The sequence below is a fragment of the Sorex fumeus genome, unplaced genomic scaffold (assembly GCF_029834395.1).
Source record: "Sorex fumeus unplaced genomic scaffold, SorFum_2.1 ptg000008l, whole genome shotgun sequence".
In the NCBI taxonomy this organism is placed as follows: Eukaryota; Metazoa; Chordata; class Mammalia; order Eulipotyphla; family Soricidae; genus Sorex; species Sorex fumeus.
Window position 1 is genome coordinate 2,531,291 of NW_026606065.1, and position 23,015 is coordinate 2,554,305.

Genomic DNA, 23,015 nt, shown 5'->3' on the forward strand with positions numbered 1-23,015 from the left:
ATTCAAAGTAAAAATGATGCCATTACTGAAATAATAAAATAACACAATTTGCTTCTACGAGGCTACGAGTCAATAAAGTTACTTAAATGATCACGGTACCTGTGATTCCGGAGGTAGGGTACAACATAGTGCATAATGTTCACAAGTAGAGGGATGACTCGCTCCTTTTCATCGCTATAGAAAACCATATCCAAAAGGTGAGCCAAAACCTAAAACATAAATGGAGCAATGTAGAGTGAAATAAGAGCTAAACTGATAACGTTAAGGGATAGTTTGCAGTCTGTCAGAAAATTCAGAATACTTCTAATGAGAAATATTTAAAAAAAAGAATCTAAAACCAGATCTCCAGGGCTATTTTTGTTTGTTTCATTTATTTGGGGGGGGAGGGGCAGTCACACTGGACTGGAGTCTTCTTTCCACTCTATTATTCAGTCTTACAGGTCTATCTTGGGCTGGAGCAATAGCACAGTAGTAGGGCGTTTGCCTTGCACACAGCCAGCCCAGCCAAACCAGGTTCGATTCCTCCGCCCCCCTCGGAGAGCCCAGCAAGCTACCAAGAGTATCTCGCCCACGCAGCAAAGCCTGGTAAGCTTCCCCTGACGTATTCAATATGCCAAACACAGTTCAATATGCCAAACATAGTAACAACAAGTCTCAAAATGGAGACGTTACTGAGCCCGCTCGAGCAAATCGATGAGCAACGGGAGGACAGTGACAGTGACAGGTCTATCTTATTTCCTCTTTCACAAATGTGGATATTCATAAACATAAAACAGTATGACTAAGGCAAAATAAATGTTCATTGATAATCTTGGAACTTGAACAGCTTGATTCATTTGATAGGTTTTTGTCCCAAGTTTCCTTCTTAATTATGTCAGGAAAAGTACTCTACTCAGTTTCTACTCCTACATTTCCTGTTGACATTGGAGGGTTACCTTTCTGGTCGCAATAGAAAGGTACTATTTTTTTGTACACTCCTACTTGTTGTAACTAGTCCTCTACCTCTAGTTTTTTGTTACTGTGTTGGCAGTGCACGGTTCTTACTCCTGACTGCTCAGAGATCACAGTGTTCAGGGAACTGTACATGGCGCTGGGAATTGAACTCAGGTTGGCCTTGCTTGTGTGAGGCAATTGCCTTAACTTCTGTAGTATCTCTTCAGTCTAAGTTCTAAAAGATAAAACATACCGTGGCAGAAATCATCTTATAAAACTGGCTTATCACTCAATGCCTCTTTTGCAGACCACAACACCCAAAAGGAGAGAGAGAACACAGGGGATTGCCCTGCCACAGAGACGGGGGGATGGGGGGATGGGGGTGGGAGGGATATTATCCATGGTGGTGGAAAATGGGCACTGGTGGAGGGATGGGTATCTGATCATTGTATAATTGAAACCAAAGCACAAAAAATTGTAAATCTACAACTTTAAAAAAAATAAAATAAAATAAAGGGGGAAAAAAAAAAAAACTGGCTTATAAGGGGAGGGCTGGAGAGATAGCACAGGGGTGAAGGTGCTTTCCTCGCATGCCTCTGACCCCGGTCCGATCCCTGGCATCACATATGGTCTCCTGAGCCCCTTCAGGAGTGATCTCTGAGCAGAATCAGGAATAATCCCAGAGCAATACTGGAAGTGTTCCACCACCAACTAGTGATGAGAAGAGGGTGATATTTATAGTTATCACTAATATTTAACCAATTAATCTGAATATAGATAAGGTCAAACATTTGTTAATGAATGTTACACAGTGATTTCAACATGATTCTTAAAATTTCAATATCCTCTCTAGGAATTACTTACTAATATTTAGGTATAAAACCATTTACTTGAAAGTTCATGTTAAAAAGCAGTATTTACCTCAGAGAGTAATGTCAGTGCATGGACACTATATATTGAAGGAGTTATGTTTGAGGTTTCCATTGCAGGAGATAACATATCTAAATAGGATTAAAAAAACAGGTGAAGTTAAACTGAGAAGTCACCTGCTGAAAAAAAGAAATGCTTTCATAACACATAGTGACAGATTTCACAGTGAATATTTGCCTACAAATCTATGCCTAAGTGGTTGAGATCCGTACCTTCAACATCAGATTCCAAATTGTTTCCATCCACCACTATTTTGGGAGACGGCTTAACTTCAAGATTTCTTCGCAGCCAGGTTGTTTGTTCCAGAGAAGAACCAGCAATTGCACCAATAGCATCCACGATTTTATGAGTCACATCCTAAAAAAAGCCAAAAAATCTATACAGATATGTACACATACACAAACTTCACATATGATCTTATCTGACCTTTGTATTTTAGGGCTGATGGCACTGAGAAACAATTTGGGAAACAGATCTCAATTGGGAATGCCTTACCTGAAGATCTCGTTGGTCTTTTTTATTTTCCAAACTAGGGTTTTTCATAATAAACTCATTCAGAACCCTAAACATGGTCAAAAAGAAAATATTACTCTTTAAAAAAAAACAGAGGTAATCTAACTTTTCCTAGTGATAAGTCAGCTTTGTAGACTCAATTTTTGGATGTTAAAAATATATATAAGTGGATATAATATTCTTAAAAATAAACATTACAACATATACAAGGATGTCCATAGAAGCATTATTTGTAAAAGTCAAGAAGTATAAAAAAATATTCAACAACAGAATAAATAGTGGCATACTCATACAAGGAAGCAATAAATACTAAAAATAAATTAAACTATGTGAAATTATATGAATGAGTTTAGAAATCTGTCATGTGAAAGAAGCAAGCACAAAATAAAGGTGTATATATATATATACATATACATATACATATATATTATAGTTCAGAAACAAGGCAAAGTTTCTCTGTTTTGGTGGGTATTGAAAGGTTTTATTTCTCAATTCAAGTTTGTGATTATATATGTTCACTCTGTACCAGTATAAAGATGTGTACACATATCTGTTTATTTTTCTGTATTTGTATGCTTTTCTATTTTTAGATAATAACAAAGAATTTAAAAACAAACACAAATTTTTAAACTGGAACACAGAAATAGTTTCTTAGCCTGTGTGTGAATAAAAAATATATTAGATAAATAAAAAATAATTTTATTGTTAAATTTTCACCAAAATTTACTTTGACTTGATCTTATGAAGATAAATTATATGCATAATTGCTTCCAAACTAATATGTGAAGTAATATTGAAGAATGACCTCTATTATGTATTTTGGCATTTTTAGAGGATGGGTGGGAAAAATAAAACTCCAGAAATTTAAAAAAGAAAAATTGAGTCTGTAGTATAACTGAAACTGTCCAACATTTTGTTCAAACAGTAAAGTACATGCATAGTGAAATGAAAGGAGGATTCTTCATTATTTGAAAAACAGAAAAGAGAAACAGGCAGTGTGGAAACAGAAAAAAAATCTTGCCGAGGAGAAGCCATAATCACAAAGATAGTCAAAGTTTTTCATAAAATCAGCCAGCAGAGTAACTTGGTGATAAGAGTACAGGGGAGGTATATATGTTTATATAATACATATGTCTATATATACATGTTATGTATATATGTACATATACACATATACATTATATATACATACACACACACACACACTCTTTTTGAACCTTGTAACACCTCAGAGGTAAGTAGGGCAGGTACCACTATTTTTGATTGAAGAGGTTTACTGAGGATACCCAGGAACACAGAGATGAGGGTTGGGATGAGAGAACAGAAGAACTGAAAACAACAGTGAGACTGTTCTGTGATTTCCAGCATCTACATTTATCCCTTATCAGTAAAAGTCACAGATCATGATCACGATCACGACCATCCTGTTGTTTGTCGATTGACTCGAGCAGGTCCCAGTAACGTCTTCTTCGTCCTAGCCCTGAGATTTTTTCAAAAAGTGCCATATTAAAAGCTCTTCCAGGGTTAGAAGAATGAGACCCATCAGTGTTACTGGTATTTGGCATCTTGGGTACGCCACGGGGAGTTTGCCAGACTCTGCCGTGTGGGCAGGCTACATTCGGGAGCCTGCCAGGTTTGTCCAAAGTAAGAATGAGATAAGATGTCGCGAGGCCGCAAATGCGGCCGTGTGCTTCCAGGAACTGGGTTTTATAGTCTCTGGGTCTTGGCCGTTGATGGGATTACACGGCGCCAGGGGGCCAGTTGGTGGGTGTGACCTCCGCCTACTGGAATTTGGAGGATCTGGGTGAAGGATGCTCAGCCAGATACTCTCTTTTACTCTTTCATATTTTTTTTTTGGAGCGAGGGGATGTGGTGGTGATGTGTCTCCCTAATAGTACTAGGGGTCTGGGATATTCCCAGGATACATGGCTCAGAGATGTGGGGCTTTATGATTCAGTGGTCAGACCCAGTACTTTGGAGCTACTCTGACCCACTGGTGCTAGGAGCCATGAGGATTTTACTTGGTGGTGCTCAGGGGGGCACGGGGTTGTACTGGGGATCTAACCTGGGACCCTGTGCATGTAAGGCATGTGCTCTAGTCCACTGGACTACCTCCCAGGTCCCACATTAGTTATCCTAATATATGATTCAGAAACTTCAGACACTGTGGTCACTATTCATTTCTTGACATCTTCAATGTCTAAAGCTCCTTCAAGTTTTTGATTTGAATAATTTTCAAAATATGGCCAGGAATACCTGGATGTGTCAATCAGGAATAGTAGGTTCACTCAGGCTGGACTGGGCTCTCAGTTGTTGGGCTATTTTTGAAACCTGATGCTATCAATAAACCGCCATCTCTCAGGAATCTTCTATTACACTTCACTTACATAAGCACTCAATGATCAAGCACAATTGTAAAACTTGTTCAAATATTGATTCATTTAATCCTCGTAACTTTTGGTTTTAATTTTGTGTTTTGGGGGTGTGGGGATTGAACCCAGGTCTGCCACGTGAAAGGCAAAGGCCCTACCCACTGCGCTATTGCTCTGGCCCCTAATCCTTACTACTTTACGTATGAGGCACTATTGTGGTCCCCTTTTGCTAATAAAGATATTAAATAGCATATCCAATGACACACCACTACAGAGCTGACATTTGAACCCACACAAGCACTAATTTAGTGTCTTAACTATTCCACATCAAAGGGCAGAGATATTGGTAAGTATTAAATGATAACTTTTAAATTACGTTTTCTCCTGCTACCTTATTCTTTGTATTTTTATGAAACAACTATATTCCAGGAATAAAGCACACTTGCTTTGTCACTCTAACCCTGTCCTTACTCCATTCAAACACTTACTTAAATCACAAAACTCTCCAACTCACCAATAAAGACAGTTTCTTAGTATTCCTCACTTTCTTGAATCTTTTTGAAGGTGTGCATATGCACTCAGCTTCCCTTTGCTTCTAGAACACTGAATATCCTGTTTTCCCTTTTGGCTCTTCTTTTCCTACCTTCATCGTTGACCCCTCTGTTCGAGCCACAGTCTTTCAATTTCATTATACTCAATAATCCACATACTTCCTACCAGCCACCTGAAGTGGACTCTCTAGACTATCCACCCAGCAGTCCATCTTACAACTTAATAGTTTTCGAAACATGTAGCTATTCCAACATCATTTCTGCCGCAGATGAAATTTCTAAAACTACAATGCAAAGTCTTCCCCATTTTGATCCCCATCAAACTCCCATTTCCTTTTCCAATCACTCGCTAGTTCTCTTCCTGTATCTTCATCTTACCGTTGTCTGAAAAGCTTTCTGCTGCTACTACCATCATCCTCTGAGCAAATATTTAATGGGGACATATTATGAGCCAAGAGTAACACGGAGGAAACCAAGGATAGCTCAGTGGCGATGTCCCTGTCTTGCGAAACGAGCGCTCGTGTAAGATCTCCAGTGTGCGTCATCTCCGTAGCATATTCCTGCAGAAATCCTCCCACTGTAACACAGGACACACTCTCCAGTGCACTCTGGCCGAGCTCGTATAAACACCACAACTGAAAAGTATGACGCTGGTGAGTCCTGTCATTACGAGTGTGCAAGCCTCCAAAAAGCAAGACAAGCGTGTGTGATCCTCAGACAGCACAACAAAAAATAATGGTGAACAAAAACAGATACTCAGAAAACTTCATGCTCACAATAAGGAAAGGTGAATGGATTTAACAAACAGTGAGACAAACTGTTCACACAGATAAGAAGACATTGAGTGATGGAGAAAATGCCAATTTTTCCAAGTTTATGTCCAAAGCTCTAGACTCAAAGGACCCTCCATCTATGAAAACATGCAGCCTCCATTCCTTCTTCCCTTTTCGATGCCCAACCTGTCCACTAATTTCTGTTGTAACTGTTTTGTTAAGCACATTCACATTTTAGAAACACAGAAATAGAAACTGTTTTCTAGACATCACGTTCACCTTTTCCAACAGGCCTCATGTCTAATCCTGTGAGCTTCAAGAGAGGTCACGTAATTATTCAAAACATGTTATTCAGAAATTACTGTGAACATATTATTTTATTACAAATAAAATTGTGAAAGCAGTTGCTCACCCAAGTATTAGAAATTGCCCTGGGGCTGGAAGACTTAGTTGTATTGACTCTTTGAGAAGTATCAACAGTGATGCCCAGCTATCTACTAAATTGGGCACTGGAATCCTGCAAGATAAGATAAACATTATGTGTGTGTTTGTGTGTGTGTGTGTGTGTGTGTATACACACACATATATATACATACATCTTATAAACAATATAGACAAGATAATCATATATATACACATACGTTTGAAGCCATAGAAAAACATTTCTTAAGTTCTTATAAAGTATAATAAAATTTCACAAATCATTTATTCTAAGAAAACTGAACAACTTAGAATATCCACTGAAGCTTATTAGTGGAGAAACTGCTACAGAAATGCCTAGTGTTTCTCACATGAACTCTTAAAAATAAAATCCAATCTAATAACTGACACTGCACTCACCTACTCCTACACACTACTCTTTCCACTTCGTCTGTCTACCCTTCTCCTCTGAATCTCGACTTAGTTAAGAGAGTCATCAGTTATCCTAAACAATAAATCCGCATGTCTAAAAAAAGTAAGATCATCTTTTTCAGTATAATCCTGACCTTAATATTTTGATGTATCTAAGTTCATATTTTTGGTAGTCTCTCCTCTAATCACAACCAACTTAAATATACTATGTAAGCCAGTTTTATTTTTGTCAATTATAAAACACAAAATGATGCCAATTTAATCACTAATCTGATTATTAGTATGTAATTACCCTTTATGGGAGAATTAAAATTCAATTTCTTAAGACGTTTATCAAAACTCAAGTCGACTGGGGCTGGAGAGATAGCACAGCGGGTAGGGCGTTTGCCTTGCACGTGGCCGACCCGGGTTCGATTCCCAGCATCCCATATGGTCCCCCGAGCACTGCCAGGAGTAACTCCTGAGTGCAGAGCCAGGAGTAATCCCTGTGCATTGTCAGGTGTGACCCAAAAAGCAAAAAAAAAAAAAACCCAAAAACCTCAAGTTGAATAACTCCTGTTCAAGTCATTTTAACATAATACTAAAATACATAAAATGATTTAATAACATCATTCCTAATATTTTTTAAAAAATAAGATTTACTTTATCAAAACTAAAATGGATCAAGTGAAAAAAAGGTATAGTTTTAAAAGTGAGATTCTTTCATTAAAACTATTTTCCTATAATTTAATGCTTTAACATCCAGTCTATTTGTTATACACTAAGGTCTTCAGGTTAAAATTTTACCCTTAGGTCCTGTAGGATTTACATGACTGGGCGATTAAGATACTCCAGGACTTGGAGACATGTATCTTTAAACAATGCTTTTGTTCCTAGTAGCTTTTCTTCAGTTTTATGGGGTTTCATAGCAACCTGTTAAAAGAATTCATGTGCTTTCCCCTACATCTCCTAACTTTTATATATTAATAATATAGTAAGGAGAGGTCCACATGTTATCTTACCTTTGAATAAAAGCATAGAAAAACTGAAGCATGCAGACTTCCAAAGAAAGGTGTTTCTATAAATAAAAGAAATCAATTTTATAGTGAAGAACACTACCTTTGTTCATTTATTGTTGCAACTACTCTATTTTACCATCAAACCAAAACAAAACAAAATAGGAAGTATAAAGATCTATTTAAAAGACCTGAAGGTGGATGGAAGGAACGCAAAGTCTCTTACTCTTACTAATTTCCAGTTCCAAAATTCAGAAGTTGAAACTCCGCCTGATAATGGTCCATTTATTCTCTAAGCATCAAAGTGACTATTTTAAATAGCTTATGACTGGCTGGTGCTATCAGAATTAGAGTGGCAAACCCATTTAACCATGTCTCTTGAAAAGTATGCAGATATTTCAAATTTGGGATTAACTCTACTAACCTAAAATATAACCTTTAATTATAGTACTTGTAATAGTAAAACCTGTCAATCGACATTAGTAACAGTCAAGGAGATGACAAGAGATATGCCTTTTGACATCTACAAATTTATTCCTGTTTAATAGTAACATTCCTTCAGGTTTTCCTCTTTGTCACATAAAAAAAAATCCAAACAATTAATAAATTCTGAACTTAGTAGACTGAAAGGATAGGTGAAGTTGGAAAGTGTAGTGTGGGGCAATTGATTCTTTTTCCTTATCTTTCATGCTTGTTCCAATGTCTTGCTCAAGGAGAGGCTCAAAATAGTATGCTGAATTGAGCTTTCATGTGCAAAGTTAAAAACATCCGTCACAGAGGTGATTTCAGCCTAGTCAGGAATTTTTCTAAAAGTTAATAAAGATACTGGCTATTCATTCACACCACACACACACACACACACACACACACACACACACACACACACACACACACTCCACTGGTAATTCAAGGAAGAGAAAAAAGAACAAAATTTATTGTTTTTAGATATGTACAATAAATCTATAAAGGGTGTGATTAGTTCTATTTTGACTAGGATTAGAGTTTAGCTTTTGTAAGTTGTAAATATGGAAAATATAGTACAGTGGGCAGGGCACTAGCCTTGCACGTGGCTGACCCAGCCGAGCCGGGTTCTATTTCTCCGCCCCTCTCGGAGAGCCTGGCAAGCTCCCCGTGATGTATTCAAAATGCCAAATACAGTAACAAGAAGTCTCAAAATGGAGACGTTACTGGGCCCGCTGGAGCAAATCTATGAACAACGGGAGGACAGTGCTACAGTGCTATTATTACTTAGTACTGCTGAAATACAGCACAGAAAAACATCATAATTTTACTGATTTGTCCATGTTTGTGTCTGCCTACTCAAGTAAGGCACTATGAGGGCAGGGACTAAATTATAGATTTTCCATAGCACTGTCCCGGACATGGTCAAGAACTTAGACCAGAATTAAGATAAAGGCAAACCGTGGGGAGTTTACTGAATTGAGAGATTCATTCCAAAGAACCACTGAAGAGAAAAATTTCCCAAGAACTTGATCCCACAGATCTTTTTTGAGGGTGGAGGGATGAGGCTCAAACCACGTTTGACAGTACTCAAGACTTACTCGTGGCTCTGTGCTCAGAACTCACACCCTGTGGGGCTCAGGGGACCATATACAGTGACGGGGATTGAACCGCATCTATCTTATCTCTCTGGCCCAATGGCACATCACATAACTGCCTTACATGCATACAGAGGAAGAAATGAAAAGTTCACCAGTCTTTGGTTACAGGAATAGTTACAGCAGTAAGTTATTTCGGTTTTTGTTATTATTATTTTGGTTTGAGGCCACACCCAACTGTGCTCAGGGCTTCTTCCTGGTCTCTGCAATCCAGTTGTGCTTGGGGACCACATGCACCAAACAGGGCGTAAGACAAGCACCTTAACCACTGTAGAATCTCTTTGCCTTGACTGTTTTTACTTTAATTATTGTGAGAGCCACACAAGCTCATCTCTGCAACTTGTAACACTTGAAAAGACATACCAAATGACCTACCAGAATCAATAAACAGAGTAAAAAAACTTTTAAAAAAAATAATAAAGTTCTCACCTTGTCCTTAGCTATGGCTGGGGGCTGCTTTAAAACTTCTTTCACAGTTTGTATGACAGTTTCTGCTCTCATGACACTGATTGAGCGAACAAGTTCAACCAGGAGAAGTTGTTCATCACTGGCTGCAGGAATAACCTGGATAATCATCATTTTATTTATGTAAGTCTATATGTGCATAAATCTCTTTAAAAAAATCCTAGAGATGAAAAATATTTTATGGCCTCTTTCAAATAGAATGGACTTTTAAAGTTAGCCTTGATTAATTGAAGTAAAATTAATTTTTAAAAGAATGTATTACAGATACAACATTTTTAAAAAATCTAAAATTTTAGGGATTAGCTGCTGTTTCCTACTTCAGACAGAAAATTCAGTTCTCCCATTTTACTCCTAATTATTACAACACAGTATATATTTACTTAAATCAACATCCAATATTCCCAAGACTACATCTGGTAATGCTATGATTATACTATCATTATATCCTTATACAACTAAAAAAATATTCTGTAGTTAATAAACTGCTATTTGGTTGGTTTTCTATCTGTGCCAAGTCATCTCAAATATTCCAATAAATATAAATCTCTAATTATGTGTTCAAATAAGTCAAGTAAGTAATCTACTAGTTTCCCCTTTCTGTTCTTTGGTCATTTTCTTCAGACAACTGTTACATGTTTTTTCACTTAATCCTGGGTTGAAATTTTCTTGGTTTGCTAGAAAACTATTTTTCTCTCTCCCACGATGATTAGAACAGAGATTCTTCTTCCTCCTTTATGCTGAAACCCTTATTTCTTAGACTGCCTGTCTTTTATCTTTTTGGTTATTTTTGTTGGACATGCATCTTGTAAGAGCTGGGGAAAAAAAGGGTGAATTGATGGCAATTTGGGAAAGATCATTTCAAGGTTTAAAATACCTAAAGTGACTGACTAGTATAGTACAGAATTTATATTGGAACAAATTTTCCCATCAAGCTTTCACCCCAATTGCTACTGACAGTTTGTAACATTATTATACACAATAGAGCCCGTTTCGATTTTCAGATCTCCATTTTATCACCAGGCTACTGAAATCACATGCTGCTTTTTTTGTGTGGAGTCTTTTCACAGTGCCTGTGAAAACCTCATTTCTGGGAAATTTTTCGCATCTTTTTCCAGGTATTTTCTTCCCTCATTATCTTGATCTGCAAAAACATAGTTGCCTATACTGCCACCCCCCTAGTCTTCTTTTCTCCTTTTCTCCTCCTTCCGTACTTTTAAAAACATATTCTATTTCTGGTATTTATCCACTGTCCCCTCAAATTCCTACATTTGTTTGGCTATATAGGTGCGCATGTGTGTGCAAGAGCCATACACAAGAGGAAATGTGCGTGTGTGTGTGTGTGTGGGTGTGCGGGTGCGCACGCTCACGCGCACATATGCGTATATATTCAAATTCTCAGAACTCATGAGTGGTGCTCAGGGCTGCTTCCTCGCTTCCACTCACGACTCCTAGCAGGACTCAGGAGACTCTATGTGCTGGGGATCAGACCAGGGTCAGCCGTCGGGAAAGCAAGTGCCTTGCCTGCGCTTTATCTATCTGGCTACCTGGTAGGCACTCTTTGTGATGTGATGTGATGTGATGTGATGTGATGTGATGTGATGTGATGTGATGTGATGATGTGATGTGATGTGATGTGATGTGATGATAGCAGTTTGATTTTTTGTCATCACTGTCATCCCTTTGTTCATCAATTTACTTGAGCGGGTGCCAGTAACGTCCCATTCGTCTCAGCCCTGAGATTTTAGCAGCCTCTCCTTACTTGTCTTTCCCAACGCTACAGTATTGGAGGCTCTTTCAGGGTCAGGGGAATGAGGCCCGTTATTGTTACTGTTTTTGGCATATTGAGTGCACCACGGGGAGCTTGCCAGGCTCTGTTTTTTTTTTTTTTTTTTTTTGTTAAGGAACTAAAAACCTTCAGTAGCTCTTGAATCTTTTTGCTTGGTCATGTCATAGTCTTCAGAACTGATACTTGAGAGAAATAAAGCTCCCTGCCATCTCACTGAGGCATGACTGATTCCCTTAATAACCCATATTCAGACAATTCCTGAATGCTCCTATTTTTAGCAAAATGTCTAACGTCTACCCTGTGTAAGTCTTGTGCCCTCGGGTTGGCTAAGAAACCTTTTTAGGAAGGGAAACTAAGGGACAATGGGAGAGGGAAGGGGACACTGGTGAAGGAACTGGTCCTTGTACACCTGAAACTCAATCATGAGTGACTTTATGAGTTGGTAATCCACTGCGATTCACCAACTTAAAATAAATAAAAGCTTTTCAGAATAAACCTGACTTTGCTAGGGCAGGATAGAAGAACTAAGTGGTTGCTTACAGTAAGAAAAGAAAAAAAAAGGATCTAAAAGAGTTCCAAGTGTCCCTTAAGTAAACTTTCAATCAATCAGTCCCCGTATTTCAGTCCTACTCTGATGCTTTGCATTGAGAATGGTTTGTCGTCTACTTCCAGAGATGATCTCCAGCTTTACAGTGAAAAATCCACATGTGAGTGATTGTTTCTTCTTTTGTGAGTATGTGGCTATCAGATTTCTCTATCCTGATAGCCAGTAACAAATCAGAATATATTTTTCACCTTGGTAAAAGTATGTTCATATTTAATTTCTCTGTAGTCACCACCTATTTTCTTGTCATAGTGATTTTACATCTTTTAAAATTTTTTTACTTCCATTTTGGAGAAAAGAGTAGAGAAAAAGTATGTGTTTGATATAACATATTAAATCAAATATCCTTGATTGCTCTGAAGTAGTCCAAGAGATTAATTCTGTTCAACAGACTATCAACTACTAAACTTTCACATAAAAAATTATTTCATAATTTTTGTTTTATTAATCTAGAAATGTCAGCATATTTATATATGAAGTCAATGCAAAAAAAGTTCAGAAACTTTGCTAGACAAATCATAACTTATGTGAATACAAATTTAAGTCCTAATATTTTAATAAATCATCATTTCCAATACTGAACATTTTATACTTTCTTACAATGAAAAAAATTCACATATATATAATCCAACTAAAATGATATTCAGAATAAAATTACATTTGGAAAGGAAACTCTCACTTGTCAAACTGAAAACTTCTCTCCATATTTTTGCAATGAATGACTCTAATTTATTTTTTTCTTTCGGGTCACACCTGGTGATGTTCAGGGGTTACTCCTGGCTCTACTCTCAGGAACTACTTCTGGCAGTGCTCACATCAAACCCAGGTCGGCCACGTGCAAGTCAAATTCCCCACCACTGTACTATCACTCTGGCCCCAATATACTTTTAAAACTAGATTATACTCTATTTCTCTTCTGTTTGAAATAGCTTTGTTTTCATATTGTGTAATTTTTCACGTTAAAAAACTTTTATACCTACTTTAAAAATGTGGTGACCAATTAGTATCATCGAGATTTGTGGTGAAACTTGTTTTCTACTGCCTGCTTCATTCAAACCCACTGCAAATGATGGACAGCTGATAATAAGCATCTACTCACAAAATGCCAAGATGAAAAGTCTTGCTGTTGTTAAGTTGGAGTTCTCCCTGACACAGCCCCTTGACCACCAGCAGTCGTTAAACCCCACAGAAAGCCCCAGGTCCAGCCTTCTCTGGAAACTGGGCTGTTGGTGGGGGCACCTGACATTTTCAGAGAATAACAAAGATGAGCTGGCCTCGTCACGGCCAGCAGCCGATGGCTTGAGATGTGGGACGCAGTCACCTTTGGGTGTTAGCAGTACTGCAACCTTGTCTCTGCCTTAGAACGTTCTGCAGCTTCTTCCTAGCCATAACGACCCACACCCCCTTCGGCCTTCCTCGGCCACTGTCTCATGGGCACAATGCTCCATTCTCTACTGAAGAGGCTCCAGCCTCTCCCAATCCACTTGGTCAGAGGACTATGAGGTTACGGCCCATGTGAGTGTCTTTGCCTCAGCCATGCTGTGAGTGTGAGGCGTGAGCACCTACTGCCCCTGACTCGAGAGAAGTTCAAGTAGTTGTGGGGCGACTACAAGGTCATACACGTACCTTAGTCCTGGGGCTGGTTTTGCTTTGTCTTCTTTCGTTCCAAACAAACGCGATGGCCGCCATAAAGTGCACGCCGTGATTCATTGAAATGGGGCCCAATAATTCCAGGATCTGCTGCCTCAAATTCTAAAAATAATTTAAGTAGATGACACGTGAATTAAGAATCATGAAAAAAATCAATAAAGATACCGTACCTTTTAGTTTTTCTGAAAACATTTTTATTGCTGAAATGTTTTATGGTCATTTTAATTCTAAAAGGAAAAAAAAACCCATATATTTGAAATGATAGTTACCAATCAGCTAACACAAGAGTCTATTCCTTGTGATAAGGTCACGGGCCTGAAGTTCAGTTTTCTAGATGTAAAGTTTCTCCCAAAAAATAAATAAGTAAAAGCAGCAGTGAGGGTCATGTAATATAAGCAAAGGAAGCGAACAAAATCACAGCTTAGTCTAAACATCAGTATCCATACGAAGCATTTTTACAGCTTCCAACTTTCGCTTCCCCCTCAAGTCACGGATGTTTCCAGGACTCCCACATCTGGAAGCAAGCCTGGGATTAAACTAGAGTGCACAGTGTCAATCTGAGAACGGACACAGCCTAATGTGCTTTTAAATCATTCACAAAAAGCATAAAATTGGAAAATCTCCCATGGAATAAAGATAAGCCTCTTGGAATTAGCTACCGACCCTGCAAACGTGGGTTGTGGGTTGAGACAGCTGTGGCGGGAAGGAACGTTTTTCTAAGACGTAGAAGGGGCGCGGGGTGGGGTGGGGACAGACAGAGGTGCATCTGGGCATGGTCTTGCACAGCCAAGCAGCATGATCCCTGAGGTGGGGCAAGTTTCCCGGAGAGTCCTTTCTGCAGAGGAGTGCGACCAGCCTCTGCACCCAGTGTTCTTCTGAGCAGCACTCCGGGCATGCTAGAAGTGTGTTTCCAGTGAGGACCTGGTCTGGGGGCTCCCTTGTGCCTTGCCCACTGTGGGTCAAACGTGCAAAGCACTTTGATGGATCCCTGAGGAGGAGAGAGGGCAGCTGCAACCTCGCCCATGCTGCAGTCAAGAAGGAGCACTCGCTGGCACGGGGGATGCCCGAGCTGGGGAGCGGGTTCTGCTTCCCACCTGTCCCCTCACACACATCCCCCTCAGCTGAACGCTGCTTGCTGAAAATCGAACCGGAATCTTGGTTGCGTTCACTTCTTTCTCTTGGTCGCCTGCATGCAGCGTGAGTGTGGGAAAGTGCAGGGAGAGGGGCTCGCTCTCCACGAAGGGGATGTCATCGTCTCTGCCGCTGGCACTGGGCGCTGCTCCGTGTCCGACACGCAGTGTGGCTCTGCACCTCCTCTCATTCCATCCTCACGGTTAACCAGCCAAGGCAGGCGTCCTTATTCCCGGTAAGAGTGAGGCTCTTAGCTCAAAGTGCTGGCTCGTGCCCCCAACGGCAGGGGTAAAGTGTGGGAGCCCAGACAGGGGCCGTGAGCCTGCCACGGGACTAGAGGCCTCCCTGGGCAACAAGGCCATCAGGGAGATTGGCCCCAGCCTCTCCGCGTCTCGGATGGAGCCGAGAAATCCGGACACTGACTTGAGCCCCTTCTCTTGCTGTGACGTCCCCTGGGAGTCTTAGGGGAACCACAGGGGGTTGGTAACACGGGCCACATGCTCCACGGTGGTCAGTCCCACAGTGGGTCTCCCTGCGCCCACGATGGTTCCCTGTCCCTCCTACCATCAGCCGCTGTGGAGGAGGCTGACCAGGACTCTTCAGGGACTCTCATATGGAGAGTGTCAGAAGCTAGAGAAGAAACTGGAGTTTTCAAGCAAGGGCATTCAGAGGTGGCATCCAAGCCAAACATCGGACACATCCAGGAGGGTTTGGGGGCCGGAGAGAGAGAAAGTATCGCAAGTATGGCACTTGCCCTGCGTGTGGCTGACCTGGGTTCAATCTCAGGAGTCCACATGGTCCTCTGAGTCTGACAGGAGTGATCCCTGAGTCCAGAAGGGCAAGGGGGCCACAAACCCACTGAAAGTCCCTATCTGGAACACAGCCCGTGTGCTCACAGTTCTCCGGGCCAGCTGGGAGTCTAGAGGCACGGGAATAACTCAACGAGGATTAAAGATCTTGGGGAGACGGGAACGCCTGAGGAAAGAGAGCAGGTCTTCCCACTGAGCACTGGGCAGAGCCCCTCAACAAGGCCCACAGCCCAGGGAGAGCTGTGACACCACCAGGAAAATAAGCTGCTGTGAGGTGAGGGGGCGCGCAGGGGTCAGTGGACAGCAGGAGGCACCTCTGTGATAGAGGGAGAGCGCCAAAACCTGGCGGTAGCTCTCAGAATTCCAGTCAAGCAGTATGCTGAGAACATGAATAGCATCTCCAGAGCCAAGGATCGTGCATGGAGAGCGAACACCCCAGAGATGCCTGAAATATCCCCAGTACAGGGACACAGACCAACCCAGAGGAAGCCCAGCTGCTAATGGAGATGCAAGGAGCTGGACTCTCTTCTGGGGGGGGGGGGGGGGCAAGCCGGGAAAGCTGTGGCCACTTTGCAGAGAATCTACACAAAGCACGTGCGCTACCTCTGCCCCAGAGGCCTGTCCCAGAGAGGAAGGTCATTCGCACTCGGAAGCAAGCCAGAGGCCCCAAGCTCTGTCTAGAGGAACCGGGTGCTGCTTCGCAGGCATCCTGCGCCTGGACTCTTTGGCAAGAGGCCTGATGAAACGTTTAGGCTCCACGGATGAAGTACAAATTGCCTGACCTTTGTGGCTCCAAGATTGATGGTGGTGACGGACGCAGAAGCAGCAACAGCCATCTTTTCCGAGGAATCGGCCTGATGGAGGATGCTCCAAAGCAGCGTCACGGAGGACATGATCAGATGGAGGATGGAGAGAATCCCACTGCGAGCTTCGACCAGGTGCTTCTGATCCACATTGACCAGGAGCTATTGAAAGCCGAGAGAGAGGAAGTGTCACTGACGGTGCGTGGTACTCAGTGGGGATTAGTTAGACCTCGCGGTCTTCGCAAGGGGGGGAGTTCAGCATCTTCGGGGCCTTACTTGATGATACTGTGTGGCAGGATCCAACAAGCAGTAATGGATAATGGCCGTGATGCCTTCCAAAAGAGTGAGAATCATATCTGGTGGAATGATCGACGCCATCCACAGTGGCCTGAAATATAAAGTTCAAGTTTATTGGAGCATAATTTCTATGAAAGAAAAGCTGCTGCTTTATCAAGACAGCAAATGTCCAGTCTGAGCTTAGTACAAAAACATTAGAAGAGTAAATTTAAAAAAAAAATTAGATTCTATATGGGCTGGAGCGATAGCACAGAGGGTAGGGCGTTTACCTTGCAAGCAGCCCACATGGCCAACCCGAGTTCGATTCCTCCGCCCCTCTCGGAGAGCCTGGCAAGCTCCCCATGATGTATTCGATATGCCAAACACAGTAACAAGTCTCACAATGTTACTGGGCCCGCTCGAGCAAATTGATGAACAACGGGAGGACAGTGACAGTGAAGGATTTTATATCCTAACTCATACAGAAATTGAACTAAATGAATTGTTAGAGTATGTTCAGTTCATTTTTGGCTAAAATAAGAAGCTTAAATCTCCAGCAACTGCATACTGGTAGACATACCAATATTAAATGATATAAGCATTTGTCTTAATTTTACATGGAGTAACAGGTTATACAGGAGAGAAACCAGACATTATCCTGTAAAATATACTGCAAAATATAATTTTGATCACGGCCAGAAGACAGAGATGGTGTCTACCAAACCATGAAAATCCAAAGCAAGAAATAAGACCAACCAGGAAAAGAACTGTGTGTAATCTCAAACCATTTTTTAGTTGAAATTTAATAATCCAGAACACATAATAACGATAATATTCATAACTCAAAAACTTGGGGCAAACTTTTCCTTTGCCAGCTCAATGAAAGAACATCATCAAAATAAAATTCAGTTCGGGGCCAGAGCGATAGCACAGCGGGTAGGGCGTTTGCCTTGCACGCAGCCGACCCGGGTTCGATCCCTGGTATTCCATATGGTCCCCCAAGCACCGCCAGGAGTAATTCCTGAGTGCAGAGCCAGGAGTAACCCCTGAGCATTGCTGGGTGTGACCCAAAAATCAATAAATAAATAAAAATAAAATGCAGTGCTGTAAAGAAAAAAATCATACTTATTCATTCTCTTTTCCATTCGAATTCCTCTCCCGATACAATTCCTCAAGCTGCATTTTCTTCCTTGCGAAAGCAAATATGGATCACACTTCAAGGGCAGAAAAGGCTGAAGACAAAAACCTTACCTACTATCGGACAATCCCGTTTCATATTTGTACTGCTGGATTAGATTATCTAAATTCCTGCAAAGCTGCAGCGTGACAGAAACCACCACTCTCTGGAGCACTTTCCCCATGTAGGGCAGAGCAGACGTGATCAAGCCAATCCACTGCGGGTGCATCTTACACGCACAGTGCTGATGCAGGGCCCGTATCACCGCACAGAGGAACATGCCTTGACAGGTGATCGGCTGGGCATGCAGATACTGGAGAGAAGTCATGGGCTGATGGGGGCTGAGGTGCTCGAGGTCGGAGACGACAAAATCAAAGCCGGCTTCGTTCTCTTCGGGGATGGTCATGACCCGGTGTTCTAGCACGATGAGTCTCTGGAGCACTTTCAGGAGCTGGGACTGCAGCGTGCTGCCGCTGTCGAGCTCGTCCTCTGAGAAGTTGATGAGGCTGTCCTCCGAGAAGCCTTCTTCCACAGCCGCGACGTTCTTCCCCGCGACCTTCTCGCTGTGCCACTTCTGTGCGCTGAAGATGGATGACAGCAGACAGTGAAGAATCACTTTCTGGACCTTGCACTTGGACAGCATGTCAGAGATGAAACTGGGGAAGCCCTTCGCTGAGCTCTCGATGACTTTGGCCAGTTCAGCGAAGAGGAGGGTCAAGATCTCGATGCTCATCATCTGCATGTTCCGGTTGCCCATGAGGTCCTGCGCGGTGACCTTGACGTGAGTTGGGTAATGACTGCGCATGTAATACAGACAGAGGGAAATGAGAATCTCGATGTACATAGAACTCCGGAAGCTGTGGTTCGAGTCCACGGGGATGTGGCTGTAAAAGTCTTTGCCCATGACAGAAATCCGATGTCTGGCCAGCAGGTTCTGGAGCAGAGACAACTGAGGGGTGTAGGCGTTGTTGACGCTCGTGGTTGAAATGGCATTCACGAAAGCTATGGGGTTGGTTTTCAAAATGGCTTTGATGGCCGAAAAGGCATAGAGGGTCCGAGAGGAATCGTACAACTGGAGGTACAGAAGCACGTGCTGATAGAGGGGGTGGATGTTAAAACTGGGCGATTTCCGTGATCCGGGGGAACCCATGTCGCTCTCGATTTCAGAAATCTCTCCTTCTCCGCAGCTGTACCAGTTCTCCAAGTCCAGACCGTCGCTGAAGAAGACGCTGGTCTGCTTGAGTTTCTCATTGGAAGTTTTCTTCTTGTCATCGTCCTTCCTTCTGGCCAGCTTCACCTTGGGTTTTGCGCCAGGCTGTTTGCCGGACTCCTTGACGATTGTCTCTTTCTCTGAGCCTTTTTCTGATCTTTCTCTGAAGCTGAACTGGATGCTGCTGTGGCTCCGCTGCCTAGACCTGGTCTCCGTGGAGGCAACGGAAGAATCGCGGAAGGTCTGCGTGGCCGCTGAAATGCAGGGCGAAGAACTGTTTCTGGAGATGCCGTTGGCAACGCAGGCGTGGCTGTCCTCCGCCGTCACCGACAAGAAGGGAGAACCTTTGTGACTCAGCGAAGCACTCTGGCTCTGAGTAGGCCGCTCTTCACTTTGAACGGTCTCCTCCTGGGGATGCAGGTCACTGGGCTTCGGGGGCAGAGCCTCGACGTCCAACTGAGAGGCCAGGGAGGCGGATTCTGCTTCGAGGCCACTGACGACCTTGCAGATCAGGTCAAACACGACCTGCTGAACGTCGTCGTCTGGGAAGCTTGAGGTGGGCATCGGGGCATCCTCCTGGGCATTCACACTTTCGGGATCAGCCTCGTAACTCAAATTGTCCCCAGCGGAGGACTGTGAGCACCCAGAGTCCGAACTCTGAAGGATTTCTATCTGTGGGTCTGGAAGATCAAAGTCAGATACCACCATGGGGATAGTCTCACTGCTAGTACTTAAAAGCGAAAGTCTGTCACTTAGCGGATTAACGGTGAGACTAAAATTCTCTATTTCATCCATGGTCAGCGTTTTTTCACCATTTTCTTTCGATGCAATGAGTTGTACCTGGTTTACTGGCATATGAGAAAAACAGAAAAAAATACAAAAAGAACATTAAAATCATTGAAATGTAGAACGAACTTAAAAATTTTAACAATTAGCTTCATCGTATCCTCATACTTCCAATTAATTTAAAAAATTCATTACTATTTCAGAGTTTTTAAATGAGAAAATTATGTACTTACTATTATAAACTTACAGGGCATTTTAACAACGGTCTGCTGTTTGATTTAAACAGAAAAATATTTAACACAGATAAAATACGAACTTATGTCCTTATCCCCAAATAAGACATTCATTTTATTACAGTTAAATTTTTTTCAAGAAGCAGTTCGGATAGAGAAGGTACCAGTATAAAAATAATAGTTAGAAATGATCACTGTGGACAAGAACTGAGCATTTAAAGTAGGTAAAGAGATATACATGATATATGTATATCCATGTTTCAGTATCTATATTGCAAACCACAATGCCCAAAAGCAGAGAGAGAAAAAAAGAGGCTGGGGTGGGGGCAGATAAGGGGGGGGGGGGAGAGAGAGAGAGAGAGAGAGAGAGAGAGAGAGAGAGAGAGAGTCTGCTATTGAGGCAGGCAGTGGGGGATGCAGGGAAATTGGGGACATTGGTGGTGGGAAATGTACGTTGGTTAAGGGATAATCATGAACAGCTTTATAACTGTGTATCTCACTGTGGTTCAATAAAAATAATAATAATAATAAAATGTTTTGTGCTTTCCCTCCCTGAGTGATATTTTATTTTAGATAAGCTGTTTTCAAGAATTAAAGCAGCTGAGTACAGTATATACTATATACAAGAGATTATAATTTAACGTTATATTCACGTAATATATCATGTAATTCAGAGCATTGTCTATTATATATAAAAATATAATAGATATCATGTAATATGTTGTATATAATATATAAACACCTTGATTTTAACAAAAATTCAACCAATATTTATAAACAAGCACAAGGCTCTAAGCCGGGAGAAAATAAAGGTGGGAGGAGAGAAGGTGAAGCCATCATCATCCTCTCTAAGGCTTAAAATTGGCAGGTGATCACAAAAGATATTTCTGTCCTTTTTGGTGAGCAGACTACGCTGCTGTGTCATTCTTTAAGAAAGGGGAAAATTCAGTGAGTTTCATGTGAGGAGTCTAAACCAAATTCCACTACATTCAGAAAAGTATGGATCCACAGCGAAGTCTGTGATGGATCTCAGAGGAGAGGTATTCAGCAGACAGACAAGAATTAGGACTTCCCCAAAACTAACAAAGTAGCTAGCACTGGCAATGAGCAGGGTAGAGCATATTTTTAGGTGATTAGAGTAAGCAGGGGACAGGTAGTTAGACTCTATAAAAGCACACTAAAGACGAAGTAGTAACATGATGGTTTAGTTCCTTTTCCTTTGCCAGTGGTAGAACCTTGAGAAAAATCACAGCCTTCTAAGCATCCACTTTCTATGAAGTAAAAATACTACCACTAAAGTAGTGAGTCACTATTTTAATTAGTGACTCACAGGTGTTTATAAAAAAATACAAAAGACATATGTGAGAGTATTCTGTCTCCTAAAACATAACAAACTTATCTATAAATCAATTACCCCTTCATTATAAAATATATCACTTGGCAGTTTATACAGTGGGTACATAATAGCGATAATAGTTAATATTTAACAAACATTTATGACATTCTAGTCACTGCACTAGACGTGTCACAAACATGACTAAGTCCAATATTTACAATGAAGCCTTAGGAAGCAGGTATTCTTTTATAGATGAAGAAGAGGGTTACAGAATAGAAATATATATTACATGCCTACTATAAATAAATTCTCAGGAAAGTAATTACAGAGCTTTGGAGGACCAATATTGCTAAATAAACTCTAGAGAAATTCTCATCAAAATTTTTTAAACGTCTCTGATCAGAGAGCTGTGTTGACTCATTCTGACTGGATTGCAAGGGAAACTTTCCCCACGTCCTCTAAGGTCACTGATGACGTGTATTCGGATATGACATGCATGAGCACTGCTAGTATATGCAGGAGGGAGAGAAAAAAAAATGCATGAAGGAGATCTTACACTTATTTCTCTTGCCAATCACTACTGTGTTCACCTCTCTCTTTATTTTAATAATTTGATTCTATAAAACAGTTCTCTACCCTCATATGATACTCACCATTGCTGCAGGCAAAATTTTGCATGAAATGCTTATCACTCTCATCTCCAGGATAACAGGGACCTTTATTCCAGTAACGTTCTGCTTGAACACGCTGCACTGAAACCCTCTGAGTCTTGGGATGAAGCAGAAGCAACAACAAGGGTTCCAAAACTCTTGCAATGTCATGCCTTTGAAGGACCTGGTTGAGCCAGGCTTGTCCCACAGAACTGGTAGAACCATCAAGACTATTAAGGCTATCTAACATGATGAAAAGTGACCTACAAAAACACCAAAATTAAAACAAAGAACAAACCACCTATTTCACTATGTTTCTAAAATAAACACTGTGGTAAGTTATGCTTCTTATTTTGGAAGACACTACAGCCATCACACTTCGGGATACCTTTTGATCACACCATTTTACTACTTCTCATCTTGTCTCAGTCAATACAGAAAAAAGGGGAAAAAATTCCATTTTCTCGTATACTTGTATTTTTGAATTCACAAGCATGCACTGCTTGTGTTATACGATAAATTCTAAAGAATAGGATAACGATTTTGTCTTGCTTTAGTAAT

General features: G+C 41.3%; 1 protein-coding gene across 3 annotated transcripts in view; it reads right to left on the minus strand.

Annotated features, from left to right (window-relative positions):
* DOP1A (DOP1 leucine zipper like protein A) overlaps positions 1-23,015 on the minus strand; it is a 118,986-nt gene that overhangs the window by 16,358 nt on the left and 79,613 nt on the right. For all 3 annotated transcript variants that reach the window (XM_056109762.1, XM_056109760.1, XM_056109759.1), the window contains exons 19-30: positions 22,458-22,717; positions 18,314-20,297; positions 17,063-17,174; positions 16,766-16,948; positions 14,020-14,145; positions 9,968-10,102; positions 7,926-7,981; positions 6,485-6,589; positions 2,359-2,425; positions 2,076-2,220; positions 1,855-1,934; positions 100-209 (exon numbers count right to left, since the gene is read on the minus strand). In XM_056109762.1, the coding sequence (XP_055965737.1) occupies positions 100-209; positions 1,855-1,934; positions 2,076-2,220; positions 2,359-2,425; positions 6,485-6,589; positions 7,926-7,981; positions 9,968-10,102; positions 14,020-14,145; positions 16,766-16,948; positions 17,063-17,174; positions 18,314-20,297; positions 22,458-22,717 (3,363 nt within the window). The remainder of the gene's footprint in view (positions 1-99; positions 210-1,854; positions 1,935-2,075; positions 2,221-2,358; positions 2,426-6,484; positions 6,590-7,925; positions 7,982-9,967; positions 10,103-14,019; positions 14,146-16,765; positions 16,949-17,062; positions 17,175-18,313; positions 20,298-22,457; positions 22,718-23,015) is intronic.